This window comes from Clinocottus analis, unplaced genomic scaffold, assembly GCF_023055335.1.
Source record: "Clinocottus analis isolate CAN_PGR_092001 unplaced genomic scaffold, fCliAna1.0.p SCAF_18, whole genome shotgun sequence".
NCBI lineage: Eukaryota > Metazoa > Chordata > Actinopteri > Perciformes > Cottidae > Clinocottus > Clinocottus analis.
In genome coordinates this window covers 8,176,238-8,199,635 of record NW_027175909.1, presented here as the reverse complement: position 1 = coordinate 8,199,635, position 23,398 = coordinate 8,176,238, and the positions used below count along the sequence as shown (strand labels likewise).

At 39.5% G+C, this 23,398-nt stretch overlaps 1 protein-coding gene across 1 annotated transcript in view; it reads right to left on the bottom strand.

The window, feature by feature from the left end:
* Nucleotides 1-23,398, bottom strand: part of cntnap2a (contactin associated protein 2a) — a 313,006-nt gene that overhangs the window by 27,035 nt on the left and 262,573 nt on the right. Inside the window, exons 18-19 of the mRNA XM_068581486.1 lie at nt 11,625-11,795; nt 4,425-4,643 (exon numbers count right to left, since the gene is read on the bottom strand). Of these exons, the coding sequence (XP_068437587.1) occupies nt 4,425-4,643; nt 11,625-11,795 (390 nt within the window). The remainder of the gene's footprint in view (nt 1-4,424; nt 4,644-11,624; nt 11,796-23,398) is intronic.

The window sequence follows — 23,398 nt, the reverse complement described above, 5'->3', positions numbered from 1 at the left end:
GATAAACACACTCGTAAACATGCACCCACAGGTATATATTCAAACGTACAAAAGCCCACCCACAGAGGACGGTTACACTGTATGGGTAAACACATGAGTACGGGCACACACTCACGCGCACCGTCATTAACAAGAGCCGAGGGGCATTTTAGTTATTAAAACCTCTCAATTGCATTCTTTGGATTACAGAAAAGCATTCATTCAAGAAGACATGATAAGGAAAACATGGGCCCACACTCGGATTCCTCCTCCACAGCTGCATTCCCACGTACACACATCTGCTGGCTAAGCTGCACAGGTACAACACAGATCTAATAGGATTATCAACACATGTACTTTGATTTTCTCCAGCCGATACATTATTCACATATCAGAATGCAGCAGGGCTTTCACACGCTTTCTCCACTTTCCATTCCCACAAAGGGTTTGACTTTTAGTACACCTGCTAATTAATCTATTTTGTACCACTGATTGGCTGGAGGTTTCTGCCACCTGTTTACCCAGGTCTAAATCAGTCTCTGATTGAACGGACAGCAGGCTTTGAGGTCTGCAGAGACCAGGGCGGACACGTACACAGGTACACACACACAGTACACACACACACACACACACACACACACACACACACACACACACACACACACACACACACACACACACACACATACAGTACTCAAACAGACTCACAAATAGTGTGCAATAGAGCCTGACTGATACTGACTGGTATCGACATAGGCTTCTCATAGAAATACACATTTTGGTCATTATTGTGGCAGACAGGCACAAATGTAATGCAGTGAATTGCAGCAATATTTTATAGGCTGCCTCTTATTTGTATGTGTACCTTCATTCATACTTCAGGTAAATATATTTTAGTCTAGGTGTTTCTATCTAATTTACCATACACTTTAGATTATCTTTTCTTGCTGCCAATGGAAGATTTTTCTTTTTCTTAAATATCAACAAGAATATTAAGACTGGTGTGAGACCCTACTGACAAAATACTGACATGGTTACAGGAATTCAGACACAAACGGTGATAAGAGTCAAACACAAATGTTGAGTGTGTTTGCATCTATTTATTTCTAGTTGTGATAAGTTTGGCTCAAAGGTCTCTCTTAATGATGTGCTGAGGAAACATTTTATATTCATTACGCGACACACTGTTTTCACAGTATACACACCTATACACATACACACAACAGCCAAATTACCAATTAAAAAAGAAGTCTTACAATGTAACCTTTTGACCTTCACTATGTATTTGTTTTCTTGATACAAATTCTACATTACTGCGTAATGTTTAATGCAAATGCACGCTGCACTTAAATACTATATAGAGTCAAGAGAATGGACATTCAGTGTGCATGTATATGTATGTGGACTGTTTATTTTAAGCCTGATCCAACAGCACAAATGAAGTCCCCATTTACACCAACTGGCTGCACATCTGCTGCGCTGCTGTTCTGCCATTATCATTGTATGAGTGGTTTAATAGAATGGTGGTATGTCCTGTTTATTTCGCCCTGCTGTTCAGCACCAAAGAGATCCCCAAAACAGTCTTTGCCCACTCCATGTTTATTGGGGATGCATTTTTTGAGCCAATTTGTTTTGGTTTGAGATGAGTATTTTTTTAAATCATATGGTTTAAATGCCATTTCAAAAGCCTTCTTTACCCACCGGTATTTCCAGGAGGGAGATAATAATCGTAGAACTCCCATTTTAACCAGCCCAGTGCTTTATATCTGTTAGTTTACCGCATGTTTTTTCCCCCGACTATCTCTTAAAGGTCCGTAATGGGCTTGCTTCTGATGGATCACTGCATAGAAAATGTGTGCATTGCAATAGTGCTGAGTCTACAGGCATTCCTCACACCTTTGTGTTAATATAAAGCATAAATCAAAAAAAGTAGCAGCACAAGTGCATGAGAAGTTACATTTCAAAAGAATTATCGAGGCTAAACTCTAATTACAACTGGTGTAAAGCTGCAGCCAAAAATGGTTCCAAACACACTGTGTTTGAACTGCAGACGAGGTCCGTACACATGAATGTTTGTGAAGACGTTACGTCTGCATCAATGCCACAGAGACATTTCATTATGCTCATTAAATGTTACCTACTGTCTTGGCAGGTGAGCGAGGCAGGCTTCCCTGTGACAGGTGTCGCACACATGCAGTGAGTGGAAACAAGCAAGATGACGATCCGGGAAGACAGAAAGAGAACAGTAGAAAAGAAGCACACGAAAGAAGAGGAAGAAGAAGAAGAAGAAGAAGAAGAAGAAGAAGAAGAAGAAGAAGACAAAACAATACAAACATGAGAGAATTGAGCAAAAACATGCAAAAACATTTTTACAAAGTATGATAGCATGCATCAATCAAGTGGGGAATCAAAAGAACAGATGGTGGCATTAAATTAATAAAATGCAGCAAGATTGATAGTTATGTGCACGTATGAAGTGAATTGGAGAGCTAAAAGTTAACAGTGTGAAGGAAATGACAGCAGGCGGATGGTATAACATTTACTCTCAGGGCCATTAGAGCAAATGAGCCACTGTGCAGTAAACACTAAAGCAATCAAATGCTTGATGAGGAGCATATTGATTGAAAAAGAGAGAAGGAGCTGATACAGTCCCAAATATGAGAACGAGGCGAGCAAAATAAAGCTCCCTGCAGTACTGAGTGATTATGTGAAATGATACTAACAGATCATATGATCCGTTTCAAACTCCTTTTCAGGGCCTCTGGATTGCATTGTTTTTTTCCACCTCACTCCTTTCAAACGACTGCATCAATATCAATCGGAGATGACGTGTGAAGTGACGAGGGGAAGAATCTGTTCAGATGAAATCCTGATGCCTGTGGGGCTCTCCGCACTCTTTCCAAATCAAACACACAAAGATATCTATCTTTCCCGAGGGGCAGAGGCCAAATCTAAACCACTTCCCTTTAGTGACAGGGTCACTTCCTTTGTGGGACTGTGGAACTTCTCAAAGCATTCCTTAAATGAGGATTAAGCAGGGATTAGAGATCAGATATGAGACGGTGCTGACTCGTCTATGGCTGCAGGTCTTTCCCTGCTTTCTATCTGTCTTCCAGTACCGCTTGAGTTTTTAGATGTGTGTCACACAGAGCAGGCCTGAGGCTCCTTCTGTCTTCCTACAGAAAATACACACATGCAAATGAGGCCGCGGCTCTATCTGGAAGCCGGTCTCAAAGTCATGAGTCGCACTGCAACGCGACCTATCTCGCACCTTTTCCTCTGACTAAATGAAAGAACCAATACACCGAGAGCCAAATTGGGACATGATAAGGTAAGGATGCTTTAGCAGCGTTCGAATCAGCTGAAATAATGAGAGAGTGAAATTATATTATAAACGGGGTTCAGAGGGTTAAGGCTATCACATCGGGATGTCTGATTGGAATTTAGAACAATGTCCTTTGAGCAGAACTTTTTTTCCATGAGATAGTAAGAACTCTGTGATCCGCCTCAGCACTTTTCCTTCAATCCGCAAATCCCTGAAACTATTTTTGCCCGAGAGTTTGGTTAATAGCATATTGACAGCTCAGCACAAAAGGCAGCATGATACAGAGATGTGAAAGCACAAAAGGAAAACTGGACATATCTTCTGCCATGTGAACTGCTGATGAGCTTGCGATACATTGTGTGGAGAGGAGGATGAAGGGAACCAACCAGACCTCTGCAAAATGTCGGCATAATTGGTGTGATAATAAGGCTTGTTCAGTCTGATACAGAATGTGTGTGCGGAACAGGAAAAGTCAGAGGGTAGATATCGTCCTTGTGCAATAAAAGTTTCTTAATCCACAGAAATATAAATGCTGAGTCAAAGTATTAAAGTACGAAAGAAATGACCTCTGTAAGTGAATTAAGTTTTAGGCACACGCCCCCACAGCCAGCACAGAGGCTCAGTTTTAACTTTATCCAGATCACTTACATGGATTAATTTCTGAGGAAGTGCATGTGTGCTCATGTGTGCATACCATAAAATGTGAAATATCTGTGTGTATGTGTGCTGGATTAGAATGAACTTAATTAGCGGTGTCTGAGGCGAAGATAGACTGGAGCCTCTTAGGAAAGAACCCAGTGATTTTAAGTAAAAGTTGCCACGTCTTTAACTTCTGAAACAATCAGTTGTTCTCACAGTGGATGTCTGCATCTGAGGGCAACACTACTGGAAATAAAGACAGCACAGAACGATTATTAATTAAATCCAAGTACGATTACACGGTTGATGTGTACTTAGGCATTAGCCTTTCCACAAATTAGAGCTCGCAATTATGGTGTCCCTCCTACACAAAGCGGATATTAAATGTTGAAATTGAAATCAAATGCGTGTACGCGAGCCATTCATACACAACAAGGGTTTGTAATTGTTTGGCTTGTGCGGGAGAGTGTGTTTGTTTTACCGACGTAAAGTTGGCTGAACAGCTCTAGCCGCGTGTGTCCCTGAGCGGGAGCAAGCTGAGACGCCCGGTATGTCTGATCCAGCTGGAGGACCGACTCTTTGACGTTTCGCTCGGCCACCACACGATGCCATTGGTCGTCATTGAGCGACGCGGCTGAATGCACTGTCAACTCCACAGGTCCGTTTCCAACATCAAAGGAGAAGGAGATGACTTTAGGAGCTGCATAGAGAGGGGTGAGAAAAGGGTAAATTCACCTGGAATCTTAGTTACAGAAGTCAAATGTTAAACCACAAGAAGCAAACGTCACAACTTTATAAAACCCAGTAACCCTGTTCTGTCATTTACCACTCTGTAGGTAAATATGCATTCAATTTCTAATCTAATGGCTCATTTGTCTCAAGGCGATTCATTTGGCTTGTATAGATTTCAGCTTTGTAATACACGACTGCTCACAGCTTTGGACAGGACTAATCTCTTAGACAGTCGATAGATGTCAGGAACTGTTGGTTTTGCATGGCGTACAGTTGCACCACAGCAGTTTTCATGCTCCAGTTTTAGACTTTTTGAAATGTTCTTAGTTTTTGAGGGGATGAAAGCTAAAGTGTGAGAGAAGAAACAGAGCGACAGTTGAAGATAAATGGCAGAGAGTGTGTTAATGAAGAAAAAGGAAAAGGAAAATGATGCGAAAATTAGGGCAAGATGGCCTTGTTTCTCATTAATTTTTGTCATCTTAGAGTAAGTGGATTTGTGTGTGTGTGTGTGTGTGTGTGTGTGTGTGTGTGTGTGTGTGTGTGTGTGTGTGTGTGTGTGTGTGTGTGTGTGTGCATGTTTTGATAGAAATGGCATAAAGCTGATTGCTTGTCTGCAGTTCAGTAGCCTCAGATTTTAACAGACCAACAGGGGGCACTGTAATACCTTTTATTACTATGACAGGTCAAATGTTCAGCAATATTTCTGAATTACAGTGTGTCACTGCATGTGTGTGTGTGTGTGTGTGCGTGTGGTTGTGTGTGTGTGTGTCTGTGTGTGTGTGTGTGTGTGTGTGTGTGTGTGTGTGTGTATGTGTGTGTGTGTTTCAGACTACCACCTGTCCATTCCAGATGTTTTTGCTACTGCATTGGTGAGGTCACTATCTGATGGATTTTTAACTCTGTAGGGAACAGTCATCAATCTGTAAGCTGTGTGTGATCACAGAAAAGCAGTGTGTGCGTTCTTATTTCAACCTCTGTCTCAATGACACAGTCAGATAAACTATGTCTTTATGATGAGACATTATAAATGTCACTTCTTGAAACACTACTAACCAATACTAACCAGACATATAGATATACAACTTTACATATTAAAGCTAAACTGCTTTTCCCTTTCCTGACTGGAAGACCCTGTTGGTTTGGATCTACAATTGCATTATTAGAGTTATACGTCATGGTTTCTGACAACATATGCTGCATAACTTGTGGACCAATTAATGCTTGTCTCTGCAAAATGTCAAAGGAATAATTTTTGCCTTGACCTATGAAGGCAATGAATCAACAGTATGACAACAATGAGCGTATTATTTATGCTGCCTAAAAGATGATTTGCAATTGTCAAATTAAAACACAATTTGACTCATTCCTTAATGTTTGGTACTACTTTGAGACCGCTGAATGAATACAAGCTGTATATTCTGGGTGGTGCCATATGGTGGTTCCTGGCACTAGTGTGCTGCAGTCTTAGAGATGATGAATAACCACTTCACAGCTTTCTATATTACTGCTCCATTATGGCTTCATTAGGCTCAGATATTAGAGTGGATCAATTTATGTAGTAGTCCATCAGGAAGCAAGCAGTATTTGTTCCTTTGCCCAATCAATAAGCTTAACTTTTTTTCTACTTTCCATATCGCTTTTATCTGTCTGTTTCACTCCTCTACCAATCTTCAAACTCTGGATTCCCGTCTTAACGACACAAATAGTTCTTCTGTTGTCTTTGTTCTTCTGGTTGCTTGTTGTGTCTTTCTTTCCCACATCCCCCACAGTCCCCTGTGTCTCTCCTCCTTTCCCTCTGCATTACTTCCTTCATTCTTTAATTTCTTCATCATTTGTCATTTGGTTTCTTCATTTTAAGCTTGAGTTCTTGCATTCACTTACCCATCCCTTATGAATCAGTCACTTTGCCCCACCATCTCATCCTCCCTTCTTTCCTTCCTACCTTGCAGACATTATCCTTCCTGCTCGTGATGAGATACAAGTACACCAGAAATCATCTCAGCAAAAGCTTCTCTCTGGATGTGCAGAGTACATTAACCTATAAACAGTGAAAATGCTGAAACATTCAACTACCCACAAAAACACACACACACACACACACACACACACACACACACACACACACACACACACACACACACACACACACACACACACACACACAGTGTAAGCCCTCTGACAGGTTTTAGTACACTGAATTAATGGCGTCTCTATGCAGAGAGCAAGTCTGAAGGGCAGGGAGGAGCGACATCAGTTATTTTAAATGCTGAAAGAAAGCCAAACATATATCAGAATACCCCAATAGAAACAAAGCCCTAGCAATGCTGCTATAGCAACGGTGAACGGCATGCCAGAGTGTGTTTGATTGTTTACGTGTCGTTTAAGCAGCACTGCAAAGCAAGACGGATGCCCTACAACTTTCTTTTTTATACTTCATCCACCGGCAGGAATGAAAACTTAAGTACCCTCAGAGCACAGAGCTTGCCTCATCTGTTTAAATAGCTGTGATGGATGTTAGACGTGTTAACGTAACTCCATTTTTTGTGTGCGAGACACGCTTGCATGTTGGCCTCGAGCAAACTCGAGTTTTTTTTCTCCTTTTCGCGTTCTATTAATCTTTCAAAATGTAGACTTAAGGAGCTATGTTCATGATTATACTTTAGTCTTTATGTGAAAGATCCCCGCTCGTGTGGCTGTGCATATATGTGCATGTGTGTTTGTCTGATGTGAAGTTTCATTTTACATTCCTTCAGCTTGCTTCTCATGGCTGGCAGGACATTTTCTCTGTGACCTCTTTTCTGTTATACTTGCTAATTATTTGTTGTTTGTCTCATTTGCTTTGTTAGTCTTTTGTTCCGTGCTCTTGTCCCGAGGAAGTTAAGAGATAAAGCAACTTCTCAAAAGCTAAACTCTTTGTGAAAAAAGGAAAACTTTTCTTATGCTTTCAGAAGAAAAAACATGCACGTCCGCAATCCAAAGATCCTGAGTATTTCTTGATGTTAATGTGTGCTCAGAACAGAGATAGTGAGATACATTCTGACAGTTTTTGAAGAAGAGTCTGAAAAATATATCCAGTGGCTGGTTGCTTTCTTGTTTAGTAAATAACTTCTTATTGCTTTACAAGTCAAAGAGGCATTTGGTAACTTTAAAAAGCAAGAGATGCATAGTGCTAACCTTCAGATGTAAACTTTGTGTTTGTCTGGTCTTCACATAAAAAGGCAATGATACAATTTTATAAACTAAGGTCCGAGCGGGAAAGAGCATTTCCCAGCTGGATCCCAGACTGAAAGTGTTTATAACCTTTAGGCAAGACTATCACTGAAATTGCAGCCTCTTAAAGACTCAAAACATGACACATACTTCTCACTGAGCCACAGAGCATCCCAGAAGTCAAGCCTTTTTGTATTTAGGGAGCTTTCTATCTGTCCACAATCCTGTTACCAGTCCAGTTCACATGGTCACATGCTGCCTCTCAAATGTGTCTGTGTCTACTTCAAAGCAGAGTAGAGTCCACCTGATGGCTTTGAGTCTGCTGAGGTCACAGTGATGTGGGTTTTGTACAAGGTCGTGTGTGTGTGTGTGTGTGTGTGTGTTTTGAGCTCCTGCAATGGCACAGCTATGCTATTCTGGCCTAATGCTAGTTATTTCATACCTTGACTGGATTGTTGGAGATATAGTTTTTGCACCAGCGAGAGGGACGAGATTATGTGTGTATTTATGTGTGTGAGCGTGCATGTGTGTGCATGCGAGTTGCTGTGTGAGCGTGTGTCTAAACGTGTGCTGTGGGGCAAAACGCAAGATGATAGCAAGGGAGAAGAAATCGATGTGGGGCATTTTGAAAGCCTCGGGACACGGACACACACACACACACACACACACACACACACACACACACACACACACACACACACACACACACACACACACTCTTTATCTCCTCTGGCCTGCTGTGCAGCCGTGACAGACTAGGTACTTACTATATCTCTGTGTGTGTTTTTGTGTGCACGTTTAGGAGACAAATACCAATCCCCTTCTCACTGTACTTGCATGTACAGTGTAGTGTCAGCACACTGTTTTTCAGCAGCCAGAATAAGCGTGTGTATGCATTGGTGTGTATATGATTTTGTGCAAAACCAAGATTAACTGTAAGCAATATTTTGGGAAAGAAAATGAAAAGCTTTTGCAGCGTTTAGTTCCCGAACCACCTCAGAGAATGTCACCTTCTGTAACGGCTTTAGAAAGCACCTTTGGCTCAAAAATCCACCGTAGACTTTGTGTCTATTCAGTGGGAGGCATTTTGAAACACATAGGCGGGCCAGGAGCATTGGCAGCTAATGATAAGTGAGCGTCTCTGACATCAAATGTTCTAATTCTTTTGAATCCCAATGAAATGCAATTAGTTACCTATCAACAGCTTCACTCTGCCAGGAACCCTCTTCACAATGTAATTAAATTGAAGCCCGAGATTTTAACATTCTTGATCAGTGCGGCTCCACTGAGGCCACTGGGATGTAAATGTGAGACGTTGGATCAAGATCATAGACACCTGCTACATGACATCAATCATGAGTCTCTGAAAGGACTTTGAGAATGTGAAATGGGGTGGTCCAAAGCTGTCCAATTTTTTAATATGCAAAACGCTTTGTTCTTCTCTCTCCTGTAGCCATTTCTTCCATTACTTTGAGACATTATATGTTGAAACAGAGATGTTTATGAGTCTTTTAGAGCCCAAATGAAATCCAAAGTATCTGAATAAAGTCTGTGAGTTAGAGTGTGGGTCACGTATAAAGGTACTTAATATGTCTATGCCAACAGCACTGTCTCCTTTTGGATATTAATGAGCAGATAGGCCACTGTGGTAAAGGGAACGACACACGTTTTGATGGTAACTTTGCATGTTACTGTGTGAACAAATATTACATATTTGTGAGTAAAAAGACAATATATCCATTCAACAAGCCGAATTCAATCTGTCCTGTCCGTAGTCTCTCATCCAGCGCTGCTATGTTTATACAAGCACATGTGTGTTCTTCATTCCTCTAAATCTAAATCTTACACAGTATTCCTTTACAACCCACTTACATAGTTTTAAGCAAGATTCTGACATTCACCAAAGTTTTCCTGTTGGTGTTTGTTCTTCGGTGAGAACAGAATCTACACACACTCATTTTGAGTGCTGACGCGTTCATACAAAATTTCTTTCTTCAGTTTCTTTCTTCAATTTCTTCAGTTTTTCACTTGTACAACATTGTATTATTATTAAAACAGTTTTATGGATATTTTTACGGAATTATTTCATTATTTTCCAAAGCATAATGGTATTTTACAAATATTTTAAAACAACCTCTGAATGCAGTTTGAAAGAAAATTATTTTGTCTTTGGTAGATTATCCGAGTTTTAAGATAAACTACAAAAAGCATGAAAATTAGTGTTGGTTTTATTTCCTCGTAGATAATGGAACCACAAGAGAACAATACGTCTATATAGCGATTTCTGATTTTGTATTTTTCCAATGTGTGTTGTTTCGAACATAATTTATGATCAATTGCCATGTCCAAAAATGTATATTCATACACTCTGTATACACGGTGTTTACTTCTGCTAATGGCGACTTGCACATGCCTTCAATTTGATAACACAAAGACATTAGTCATTAGAAGAACAAAGGGAGGAACAATTGTGTGGTTTACCAACACACCATCAAAATGACGTAGACTTTTCATAGGAACCTTCTCAAGAACAAATGTTGGAAAAAAAAACCTAAGGTGATATTTGTGAATGTGGCCCAATGTTTTCAGCAGTTACTCTTAACAGATAATCTCCTCGTGTCACAGGCAGGGGTCGTCCAAGCCGAAGAGGGAAAAAAAGACTGTGGAGGCCCCCTTCACATTACAGGCAATGTCACAGTAAGTTTATTATTTATTTCAGAGTTCTCTCAGTGGGTTTAAGTCCATCACTTTTTCTCTCTCCACTGTAAGATCCAGTAAATCTGTCACAGCTCGGTACAACAGACTGTAGTTTTGACCTTCGGCAGCACGAGAAGCTTGTGAAAGATAAGGTTTGCAAAATAAGCAGGCAACACCTGTTATGCTAATGTCTCAAATACATATCTAAACACATTTTTTCCTTCTCATTTCAGTATTCCGAGTTTTGCTAAAGAATGTCAAATAAGTACACTTTAGTTTTCAAGTATTTGTGATTGCAATTCAATATTTGAGATATTTTAACTAGTATAGTTTGTTTTTGACTGTGTGTGTAAACTTAATTACATTTCTTAACAGTTCACATATATGTTTTATGTGTATATGTGTGTGTATTTGTGTGAAAGAGTTGAGATGTGACAATGTGTAGGGACACAAATCCCAAAACAGTCACAGATGACCAATTTCACTGACACCACATTTTAGTGAAACGCGCACACTTAAAAAAAAAATAATTAAAAGAGAGAGAAAGATTATGTGTATATACATATACATACATATATACATACATATATACACAGACAGAGAGAGAGAGAGAGAGAGAGAGACAGAGAGAGAGAGAGAGAGAGAGAGAGAGAGAGAGAGAGAGAGAGAGAGAACGTGTGTCTGTGAGCTTGTGTTTTGTCAACCCTGAAAATGGGTGATTTGGTTAAACAGAGGTTTATAATGGACATAATTATTGCACACACCAATTACCTTAAATAAATGATTGCTCTCTCTTGCAATCACACAAAGTAGTGCACTATAATCAGGAAAGCAATTGACTGTTGCTGGTGTGTGCTTCTGCATCAGTGTATGTGACTCTGACTGAGTGTGTGTGGCGGCAGGGTGCACACGGCCCCATCACACTGCTTGATTCATCCTCACACTACCCTATAGATAAAGAGTCTGAGTAAGTGAGAGAATACGAGGGACACAGAGATAGAGAAATGACTGCCATGCACACACACATTCACTCAGAGCTTACATTTGAGCTCCAAGCGAATGAAGTCGGTGTTGCCCAGGTTTTCCAGAAAGACGCCGTAGGGCGCGCTGGTCTTGAAGTAGAAGGAGATGTCGGCGCTGGTCTCTCCCTGGAAGGTGGCGAAGTGCAGGTAGGATGACGGGGTGGTGAAGGATGCAGCATTCCAGTAGTTATCTGTGGAAAAAATAATAGATAGAATCACAGCTCTCAACCAGCCCAGCATGGAGCTACTGTACCCTCCATCTGCTCTGTGGCATACACGATAAGCTGCAGACTAAATTCTTTGCAGCAATGCTTTTATTTCAAATGGTTACGCATCCTTTTTCATTTCATTCCAAAGAGCTATCAATCTATTGTGGATATAACAGAGTTATCTCATGTCCATTGTCTAATGTGGCTCATTTAATATCTCCTCAGTAAAATGATTTCATCAACTAAAACTCTTTTTCTGTGCAGAGGTTTTAACGCAGCCTGTAATTTCCTGCAACTTCAATAATATTCAATAGAAAGTTGATCATATCATAATAGCAGAGAGGGAGACTATCTTATTCTAAATGAGGACCTGGGAAGGGGACGAGGGTACATGAATAGAGTGCTGTGGGATCTTTGATAACAACTTTAATAATGACTTTTATGAAGCAAAACCAGCGGCTGCTAATGAAGACAAAGTAGCAGCACGCTAAACAGCTGCTGATGAATTATAGGACTGTTGCTGATGTTGTGACTTCTCTGCTGTCACCTCTCCTCTCCCGTTGCCATGTCCCCGCCTTACTCCTGTCACACAAGAAAGTTGAAGAGGACTCCCTACTTAGTTTGATGAAGATTTCAAGATGAATGAAAAATGTTTATCCATTATGATAATTGTTGCCGATTAATTTCCTGCAGAAATTAATCAGCTTTTCATTTTAGCATTCCTTTGCTTCCTGTCAAGTGTGTGAGTTTACACTTTGTGACTGTAGGTGTGCACCAGTGTCTGTGCATTTCTGTCTGTGTGTGTGTGTGTGTGTGTGTGTGTGTGTGTCTCCTGGCTCAGTGTGATAAGCGCTCCCAAATGACAGGGCTGCACTTCTTCTCTCTCCTCCTTGCCTTACATCCTGTCACTAGGGGCAAGGGCAGATAGTGGCCAAGCACACGCACATACACACATGCAGGCACACATATGCACACACAACCCCCTGCTGATGCTGCCTTTGTGATTAGTGTGTTTGAAGTTGAAATACTGTTCATATCTCAACAGGAGGTGCAGCCAATTATTGAACTGGGCTAATTGGGGCCTAGAACAGGAGGAAACGTGCATAGGCGAAACAAATAATTAACTTGACTATGATGTTTCTTAATAGCAAGAAGGCTCGCATCGTTGGTGACACTCAAATGTACAATCACTGACTGATTACAAAGAATTGTTTTGATGATTGCAACAAATGCAAAGTCTCCATACAATAATGATGCTATTTCACAAGAAATAACCACAAATTATAAAATGCCTGCAAATAATTTGCTCGGTATTCTTTTTTATCATACTGCAGATACAGAATCAGCCTTCACAGTACAAATATGACATCACCAATACAAACAACATAATATATCTATTTGTATGCACTGAATGAGACCTTAAATGCTTCGAGCAAGAGAGTAAAAAGAAGGTTGACAAAGACATAGAAGCAAGAAGGACACACGGATATAGAAATACAGCCTGGAGGCAAGTCACGCTTTAGAAGGAGGGAGAGAGAACAAGAGGAAAAGAAGGAAGTGGGAGGAGGTTCGAGAGAATGGGCTCAAAAGGGATTCTATGATGTGAGAAGCAAAGGAGAACAAAACATTCGGGGGTTGATAGAAACTGAGTGTCGGAGTGGAAATTGTGTTAGAGAAATAAACATGGCATCCAAATCATAAACCTCTGATTGCCCCTCTGCCAGATCCACAGATGCAACTGGTTGGCTAGGTTCAGTGGTACATGTATCTCTCCAATATTGAAATGTTTATCAAACAAATGTTTCAAAAACTGACCCAGCACAAAACTGTCTGACTGAGACGTCAAATGGATTAAACTGCTATTCGTAATGTATGATTACGCTCCTGAACACAAGTCAAGTTAACTTTTTGCCAAAAAGATATTAACCAAAAAGATTTTTTAATATAAACTGAGCTACCGGCCACTACATACAGCCTTGAATTGAATTAATTGAAGTTAATTTGTGTGTTGCTTTAACCTGGGAAAATCAAGCCATTTCCCTTATATCGTCAAATGTAAGACTTACAGTACAAGCTTGTCAATGGTGAGCAACGAGCACTTCAAAGACGGATGGATATCAAATGGAATCCCAGGAAGCCATTCTTCTCCCTTCTAATTGGTTCCAAGGTGTCGAAATTTTGAAATGTCAAATTTCACATCCTGTTGTCGCCACTTTTCACGGATGCCTTTGGTCTCATTGTGTAGTAGATATTCGGCTATTGCAGAGGCTCTCAGATCCACTTTCAGGATGTAAATTAATGTTGCTGAGCAACTCAATTGTTCGACACCTCATTTAGTGGAGAAGCTGAATAATGTTGGATTTTATTGCTTCTTTTTAAAACGAAATTTAGAGCACATGTTTCACAGTCTAAAGAGTCTGTTGCTTGGTGGTAACCTTCAATGCTTCCAATCCCATTGTACCTTGCCAAAGCCACTATTTAAAGCACTTCGCAATGCACACTCAGTCTGAGTTACAAAATCAACGTAGCAGACCAGCAAATGTGCAGAGCGATCACTGCTGTCTGGGAGAGAGGACGGCCATCAGTTAGCAGCATGCAATCATACAAAATCCAGTGAGTGCTCACGGCCCACATGCTTATGGAGGACACACATGGAACAACAATTCACATTTTGTCAACATCCGGCGTGAAAGCATTTATGCTCGGGTCTTTTGGTGCAGTGACCATGAAGCTGAGAATGTGGTTCAATCTGCACAGTTTGAAGGTGGAAATAATGCGGGTACGTTAGACGTATAGCTACGGTTTTACATTAATCCAAGGTTGGAGAACAAACTCAATTTGTGAAAATGTTTTAGCCATGCTCGTGGTATGGCTCTATGAATAGCAATGTTGGTTCACTATTTTAGTCCAGAATGAAAAATCTCAACTGTTGCATGAGTACAAACATTCATGTCCTCCTCGAGATGAGTATTATACCTTAAGTGATCCCCTTAACTCCACATCTCAACACATTTCAATATTTCTAGTGCCATCAAACTAATAATCCCCATGAGTTCAGCTACTTGTGTTTAGAGCTAATGACCAAATGTCAGTATCCTAAAATGACAGTAAGCAGTGAACATATGAGACATCAGAGGTCAACCAATTACAAAACAAACATTCTTCAACCAGAAGAGCTAAGTTAAACTCCCATGAAGGGATCAATAAATAAAAATCATGAGCGTAAGGAAAAGCTGAGCACAACTTTTCTCAATTTGTTTCCACTTCCTCAGTATCTTTCTATCTTTACAGATACATGCTTCTTCACACACACGTCATGGACGTCTTTTAAGACAAATCACGCAATTTGACTGAAACCTGGTGTTGCACTGAAACAGCTGCTGACCTCGAGATTAGGCCACTGGGACAACTCAAGCCCACTGAACTGCAGAGTGTGACATGATGTGAGATACAATTTGAGGTGAAATTTGGGGTCTGGAAGCCAACTGGATGATTCATCTGTCCATGCTTGACCAGATGGGTTATGTGTCAGTACCAGCAGAAGGTAGGGATGACTAACTGCACCTTCTCGGGTCATTAACAAAGACTTTTTCAGGCACACACGCATGTATTTTATGTGTATACAAATTTACAATGTTGGCTAGAATAGGCTACAATTACTGCCACAATAGCTAATTTTAATAACCTCATCCTCACACACATTACAGTACACTGCACTGTACAGTACATAGTGTGAAGTGTGTTATCACTGTAGATCTGGACAGCGAGAGCACTTATTACTCATTTTTCTGGATCAAACACAAGCTGTACCATCTCATTTAACTTCTACTTGCCACTTATTCTGCTTCAGGTGGAAGTTGTTTGGTTGGGGTGGGTGGATTTAATCAGAGGACTAAGAATAGAGTCACCTAACATCAGACAGCAGCTCCAATCTTGGAAGGTGATGCATCTATGCCCCTAAGGGCATGGCTCAGATATAATTGTTCAAAACACTTGAACCTATATATCGTCTGGAAACTTGTGAAACAGTGGCACAACACGCATATGCTTCTTCTGCGCTCATTTCTCCAATTCCATTGAGAACTGTATTTCATCTCGTCTACGTGCAATTGAGCTCTCTGAGGCTTTTAATTTGATGGTCTAGTGTTTCTTATGTTTACAGTAAATACAACATATGAAACTTTCGGTAATTAGTTTGTGTCTGTCGTTGGAGACCTGCAAAGCCTTCATCAATCTCACTTTGTAATTAAGTTGCTTGTCATACATTTTTAGCATTAAACCTTCAAAGATATAATCATATAAATGCAGATACGAACAAAGGATTTTTTTTATTGATCAAAGATAGAGAAATAACTATCAATTGTAAAAGGAATTGTGAGAATGGAATGCATGACAAATGTCTCCTTTGTGCACTGCTATCCTTCAAATGTATGTACATATTTATGTACATAGAACTGTAAAGTGCTTTCCTTACAACTGTGCAAATATTATACGATAGGATTAGAAACACTGTTGTGATTATCTTTTATAATCACTCAACTTATTGTGATAACATGCATTTATAATATTATCATGTCATCATGTTAAATGTTTTGGTTTTTCATTGATTGAATTGAATACTTTATTGTCATTGTCACAGGACAACGAAAAACAGTTTTAGCAGTTTTTTTCTTTTGGGTTGGGCCGGAAAGGCACCATAAACACATTTGATCAGACTTTATATTAAATCAGATGAGCCCACACTTTGAGGGTCTGCACACCAGATACCTCAATGTCTTTTTTTAAAAGCATGCCAGAATGACATCAATTACATGTTATGAGCGCATATGAACAGTGACATTTGGTTAGAGACCAATTAAGTAGTTTTCAACTATCACTAGGTGACCCTTGTTAGCCTTCAGTTGGGGTCAGTCGTGAGGCCCAGCGTGGCTCATAGCAGGTGCATTATATTAAAATAATGGAATACATGCTGCTTTGAGTCATTTGCAGTCATTCATTTTTATTTCCATCTATTAAAATATCCAAACCTTTTTAACATCAATAAATGGGACTAATTCTTCTCTGTCTGCCTGTATATGCTTCCATTAAACTAGCCATGGAAATGGGCTTCATTAATGCTTGAGCACGTATACATACAGACACACAGAAAGTTACAATCTTACCTTCTCCTGTGCCCACCACAAAAAGACAGATGGAAACACACACGCACGCACACACACACACGCACACACGCTCGCACACACACACGCACACAGTATACCTCTTTGCTAAAACTTTCCTTGACTGCCCAAGACATTAGTCATTTGACTATGAAAACCCATTACATGGCAGCCAATCATCATTGCTCTTACTGAGACAGAGCTCCATGCTCGGTATGAGAAGCATCAATCATACATGGAGTACCAATTCACGTGGGAATTTTTTAATATATGTTTAATATGTCTTAATGGGCCAATATATAATGTAGGCTCCATGTTTCGGTGTCTAAGCCAGCACTATTGCAAACATACCTCAAAGTCATCTTCATTTTAAACTTAGTTTGTTCATTTGGTAATTTAATATAAAAGGGGATAACTCTCTCTTTGTCTCTGGTGTGCTGTTATTACTTGTAGCATATTTGATAACTATTGTTAATTAATGTCAAACTATGTAACTATAATTTACAACAAAAAATAAACCATCTTAAACCAATGAATTGGTGTAAAAAGCGGAGAGTAATGGCTGTTAGCTTCAGCTATCAGACACAATTAGTTAAAATAAAATAAAATAAACCAACATTCGATTCCCTTTAGGATGCCACCCAACAGGGACACTGCAGAAACCCTGAGATTATGAAACTCAGTGGATTTTTGTAAAAGTTCTTCACCATGGTGTCGATTTATGTGAACATATAAATCTGATATTTTTATTAGATTAGAACGAGCCACATCCGTTTAAAAAGTTTGAAAAAAAAGACCTCCTAATGTCTTTTTATAAACCACTTTTTCTCACGACATTTTCCAAAAAACAAGATTAGAGCTTAAAGAATTTGACTGCACTTTCACCAACTAAACTTAACTATGTTATAAAGCGATGAAGGGTGACACTGATATAGATCTGCCAATGCAAAACTTTCACTTCAACACAGTCCTCTGACATTTATAACACAATTTCTTCATAAATAGCTTGTTTTGTCACATCCTGGTTCACATGTGGAGTGTGACAGCGAGAACCCGGCGGTCCTTCCATCCTGCTGCTGTCACAGCAATCAAGCAACCCGCTTCAGTAGGAACTGACACAACATCAATGAAACTGCTCAATATCAATATTGCTTCAGTGCAATAATGTAGATTCAACCATTCGGTCATGTTTTGCTTTTTAACAGTTCAATAATTTATCATAGTTTTCTTTTTTACGATAACTTCTTGTTATTGATCATGATAATTTGTTTATAGACAGTTTGCAATATTTACAGTTCATTTTATTTTACATGTAAATGTAATGTCAAACAAATAAACACATACATTAAACAAAATGGTTGTAACTGTCTATTCATATGCATGAACATGAATCTCATTAGTTTATGAACGGATGATAATAATTGGTAAATCTTTGCAAAATAGGCATATTGTTTGTTTTCATGGACTGCCAAATGGTGCGTCATTTTGAAGGGAATTGTGGGACGGCATTATCTTTTTCCCTTTCGTAAAGGAAGGAGATAAGAAAGGAAGCATTGAAGCACCTTTTCTTAGCTTTTAGAGAATTCAAACGGCTCTTATCATGGCGGCTACTGCAGCATTAATAAAGGATGGCCAAACCAAACATTGTATGTGTTCGTGCCGGCCACCATAGTTATCCGACACACTTGGGACATAGGAAAAGTTTGAGTTGGTTGTAATCCATAACCTCAGTGCACACTAGACCTTTAATTCTACTATATTTCAAAGTTGGGCAATCTCAGCTGCAAAATATAAACAGTTGAATCACTGAATAAAACCTCATCAGTTGAATAAGAGTGAATTAAATTACACAACAGCCTTGTTTTATATATATATATATATATATATATATATATATATATATATATATATATATATATATATATATATATATATATATATATATATATGTATATATATATATACACACACATACTGACCTAGAGCAACTAAACTAACTGAATCACAGCTTTATTGTTTCATATCAAGGTAAAGTAGGCTATAAGAAAGAGAAGACGATCCTCCCTTCTCCAACTAGTTCCAAAACCAACACGTCAAAGCAAACTTTCTATTAATACATACATTTTAGCTCAGCATATTTCTATTAAAGTACAATAAAGTTATTTTGCCTTTATTGTCAGTTTCCTTTAGTCTTTTATCCGTATTTGGTTGTGCCGCTGTGTGTGTGGTTGTGTGTGATTTTAAAAACCACATGTGGGGTCAGACACAAATACATTTACATCTCGAGACTGTAGCTTATTGTTCCCTCAGCTCCTGCTTGTTAAACCTGTAAAGCACGACTTCATAGAGGATTAGTTAAAAAATAGTATATTAAATCATGTTTAATTGAATGGCAAAATCAGTTTAGTTTTGTCATAAGTTCACTGGTGGTTGGTCTCCAGTGTTTCTTTTGAGTCTTTTGAAGGAAACCAGATATCAGAGCCCTTACCCGTAACAGAGTTGTGGTTCGATTTAACTGGCTTATGTGGTCAGAATGGGGATTTAATCCTGTTGGTTCTCTTCTTTGAGTTTATTCAGACCTGAGGTTGTAACTTAGAGGTTTGTCACTCAGTAATGCTCGTGCCCTGGAGTTCATGCAAACTGTTCCTCAAAGAAGTTTGAGAGACTTAGATTCATCATTAGACTCATTATCATGTTTACACACTAAGACATGTGTGTGTTGATAGAGTAAAACAAAGATAATTTGGTTCCTTCCAAGTGAAAGAAGGATCTAGCTTTGTTAACTGTGTCTGCCATACTGCATGATAGACCCACACACACACACACACACACACACACACACACACACACACACACACACACACACACACACACACACACACACACACACAAACAGATGTGATGTCATGGGTCATTAAATCATGGTTTGTTTGTGTCTTGGCAGCTCTTTGATGAAGGGACATTAGTGGCCCCAGATTGTTGATGAAGGGGCCTTGAAGAGTGCAACCCTAGTGAGGAGTGAGGTGGTGTTCTGTCATGTTCTGTAACCTCGGATTAGAGGAGGATGAGAGAGATTGACAGAGCAAAGAAAGCTGTGCATTAGAGTAAACCATAATGAAGGTTATACTAATGTCACCCTCGTTCTATTACCATCTCTGAAGCACATGAACAGCTGTTCTCTGCATGGGCTGGAAGACAAAAAGCATCCAGCTGTACAAGCCTCGACCTGAGAGAATTCCTGACTATCTTGGGAAGAAAGGATGGATGTGGTCTGAGGGTAGCCCAGCTATGGTCACCCCGAAGCAGCAAGCCACTGGGGTCACACTCTCTTTGCTGAGGTCAGTGCGAGCTGTCTTAAATGACAATGACTTGAGAGCGGAACGGTTCAAAGGCTGTGAAGACTCAGAAGGACCCTTCACCAAGGCCTCGAGCACCAATGGCAGTTCACACTGTGGGGAGGAGGAATGCATCTCGGGGTGTTGCCTCATAACCCTTTGCAAGAACCATTTCGCAAGGAAGTGGCCAAAAACCGGCCGGTCTCCATAACCCTGGCGGCAGTAAGACATGGCAACTGCATACACTTTAATTGTGTCATGACACAGCCCTCTATCCACCATATACAGTGGCGTCCGCATGCATTCGGGCTGGCCTGATTGGCGGTTTACACAATTATAAATTGTAATGTAATTATCTATCAACTCAGGGTGTGGATACTTAATTGAAAATATCATAAACATGCACTATTGGCTATTTACTATTTTACTATTTATATGGCTGGCAAAATATATACTGATAATATATAAGATTTGTAAGACCTCTTTTCGCATCTAAATAGAATTGATCTTCTTTGTATAATCCTCTAGACATGTGAATAGTGAATAGTGCTTTTTATCAATAAACTATTTGTTTTTGAGTCACGTGATTGGATGCCGCATGCTCCAAGTTACAACATTTTTTAGGTGCACGACCAATCGTTGGAACCATTTTGCACACTACAAGTAGGACGTGAGTACGTTATTTTCTGGCGTGTACCTCGGACCGGCTTCACTACGCCAAGCGTAAACTAAGCTTCACCCATGGAGTCCAGTAGAAGACGACGCCTGTGTGAGTTAAAACTACAGTACTCCACTATATGTCCTTACTTATCCCCTTTTTTAACCTTGTTTTGAATTCAGCGCTGTCTGACTGTGAAACACGCAGAATGAACTTATCTGCACTCACACTCCACTGGGATTGCATAGCTCCAATCTATTATTCCCTTTAGTAAGAAAAATGAGCAGTCAATAGATAATATATGAAGCATTATTATCGTAATGATCATGCTGCCATGCACTAAAGATTAAATCCATGTTTGCTTTTTCCTCTCCACAGGATATTACTTTCCACAAAACCTCTCTGGTACTTTGTTACATCACACGGCAGATACCAACATAACTTCCTCGCTATGCTGTTTTAATCTATTTTGTGTTGGGAGATAATAAAAATAACTAAAATAAAGACAAAGGATGAGGGAGGCAGACGCAATCTCAAAAGACAAAACCATTTCATTGAAGAATTCATACAACTCTATCCGGAATGCTTTCAGAACAATATGTTTCTGAAGCTGCTTTCACAGCTGTTGTTTGGTTCACTTGTTCGAAAGAAAAACATGATACTTATTTTTTCTTTTAGTGTAGTTGTAGTCTACTTTGTGTTCAGGTCACAATCACTAGGGATGAGAGAAAAGACTCCTGAAGACACTTGATGCATATTAAACTAACAAATCAGCTTATTGGCGCCTGCTGGCCTCCAAAGAACAGTTTGTACTCCGGGGCAGCAAAAAGGCTTGAGTGCAACACATACTGACCGTGTAGCAATGCATCATTTGATGCACATTAATTAATCGCATACACCAGCAAAACCAAAATAAGCAGTCAGACCAGGATGTGTATATCTGGCGGAGGGTGCTGCATTTGCTCGCATCATCTCCAAGTTGGCTTGCAGATAGAAAAGAGTGGCTGTTTTTTTTTTGCTGTGCATCCAACACTGATGCGTTTTTGCAGCCCTGCAGTGACTGAATATCCCCTTGTAATGGGAGCTATGCCTTATGGTTGTGTGGCTTTACATCATTAGGATAACGTTCCCATTATTCGTTTGACTTTTAATGAAATTGTTTGAAAGCCCACTCAAATTTAGAACGAGAAGTGTTTCATTTAGTCAAGTACAACTGGACTGAAATACCGCAGGTAAGAACAGAGTGAAACAGCACAGGCTCTAGTGCGTTCGGGTACGAGGTGTTCAATACGATAGGGCAGCAGAATCTGTGTGAGTCTTCCAGTTGACCCAAAGTCCTACAGCGAGCAGTGCGCCAACACTGATGAGAGGAATACACAGGAAGAGAAAGAGCAAGGCCTAAGCTGCCTTGTAGGATGTTTGTGTGTGTGTGTGTTTCTGGAGGATCTGATATCTGACTGTTCACCTGAGAAACAACCAAAACTACAGAACTATACAAGATCAAACGAGCATAAAAGGATAGCAGGGGCCGCTTTTTAGGTTTCTGCTTGAAAATGACATACCAAACTAAAATGGGTGTGTGTCTGAAACCACTAGAGCTATTTGAATAATCTTGGAGTTAATAAACAAGTATAATGTTAAATTTTGCTCAGATGTGTAACTATCAGTCTATGTGTTACTGGTTAAGAGTAAATGAAGATGACACTCAGTGTATAATGTAAAGTTTTCAGATCCGCCTGGAAAAAAAGCACTTTTAGCATGATTTTTACCTTAAAATGATGCATTCGTAAGCTTTAAACTTCTCCTAAATCCTACCTCAAAGTTTTAACACAATGTTTGCATTGTTTTTACTTTGATGAAGTAAAGCAGAACAAAGTTAGAGAGGATTTAGTACAGAAAAAGTCAGGCGAGGGCTCACATTTGTAACATTTAGTCACATTTGGAGAAGAAAAAATAAAAAAAATCAGATTTTTTTTTTTTAATTCATGAAACAACCTATATTTCCCTTTAAAATAAAACAAGCACACACATTAACAATGATCAAACTGTAAAACAAAGGTAAAGCAGTATTTGCTGATTGTACAGCAATAAAGCGATTCATATTTCTGTGCTCTTTGGCTCATATCTCCCTGGTTCTTTGAGGTGGAAGGATTTGGAAGGCATGTATGTAATCTGTGTGGAATTGTCTTGCTTCTGGACATCAGGATTGTTCTGATAGCACCAAGGGTGATAGCCCTAAAGGTTTTTGAGCTTTTTTTTGTTCTATACTCTTTCTGTTTGAGTTTTAAATGGCTGACTGATTCTTGTAGCAAAGGCTTTGATGTTTAATTTGGTGTATAACATCAATATATTTTCTTGTGATTAATATGTTGTATTTGCAAAAAATATGTAAAACACCCATTAATGGGTGCCATGGTTTTTAAAGGTGGCCAC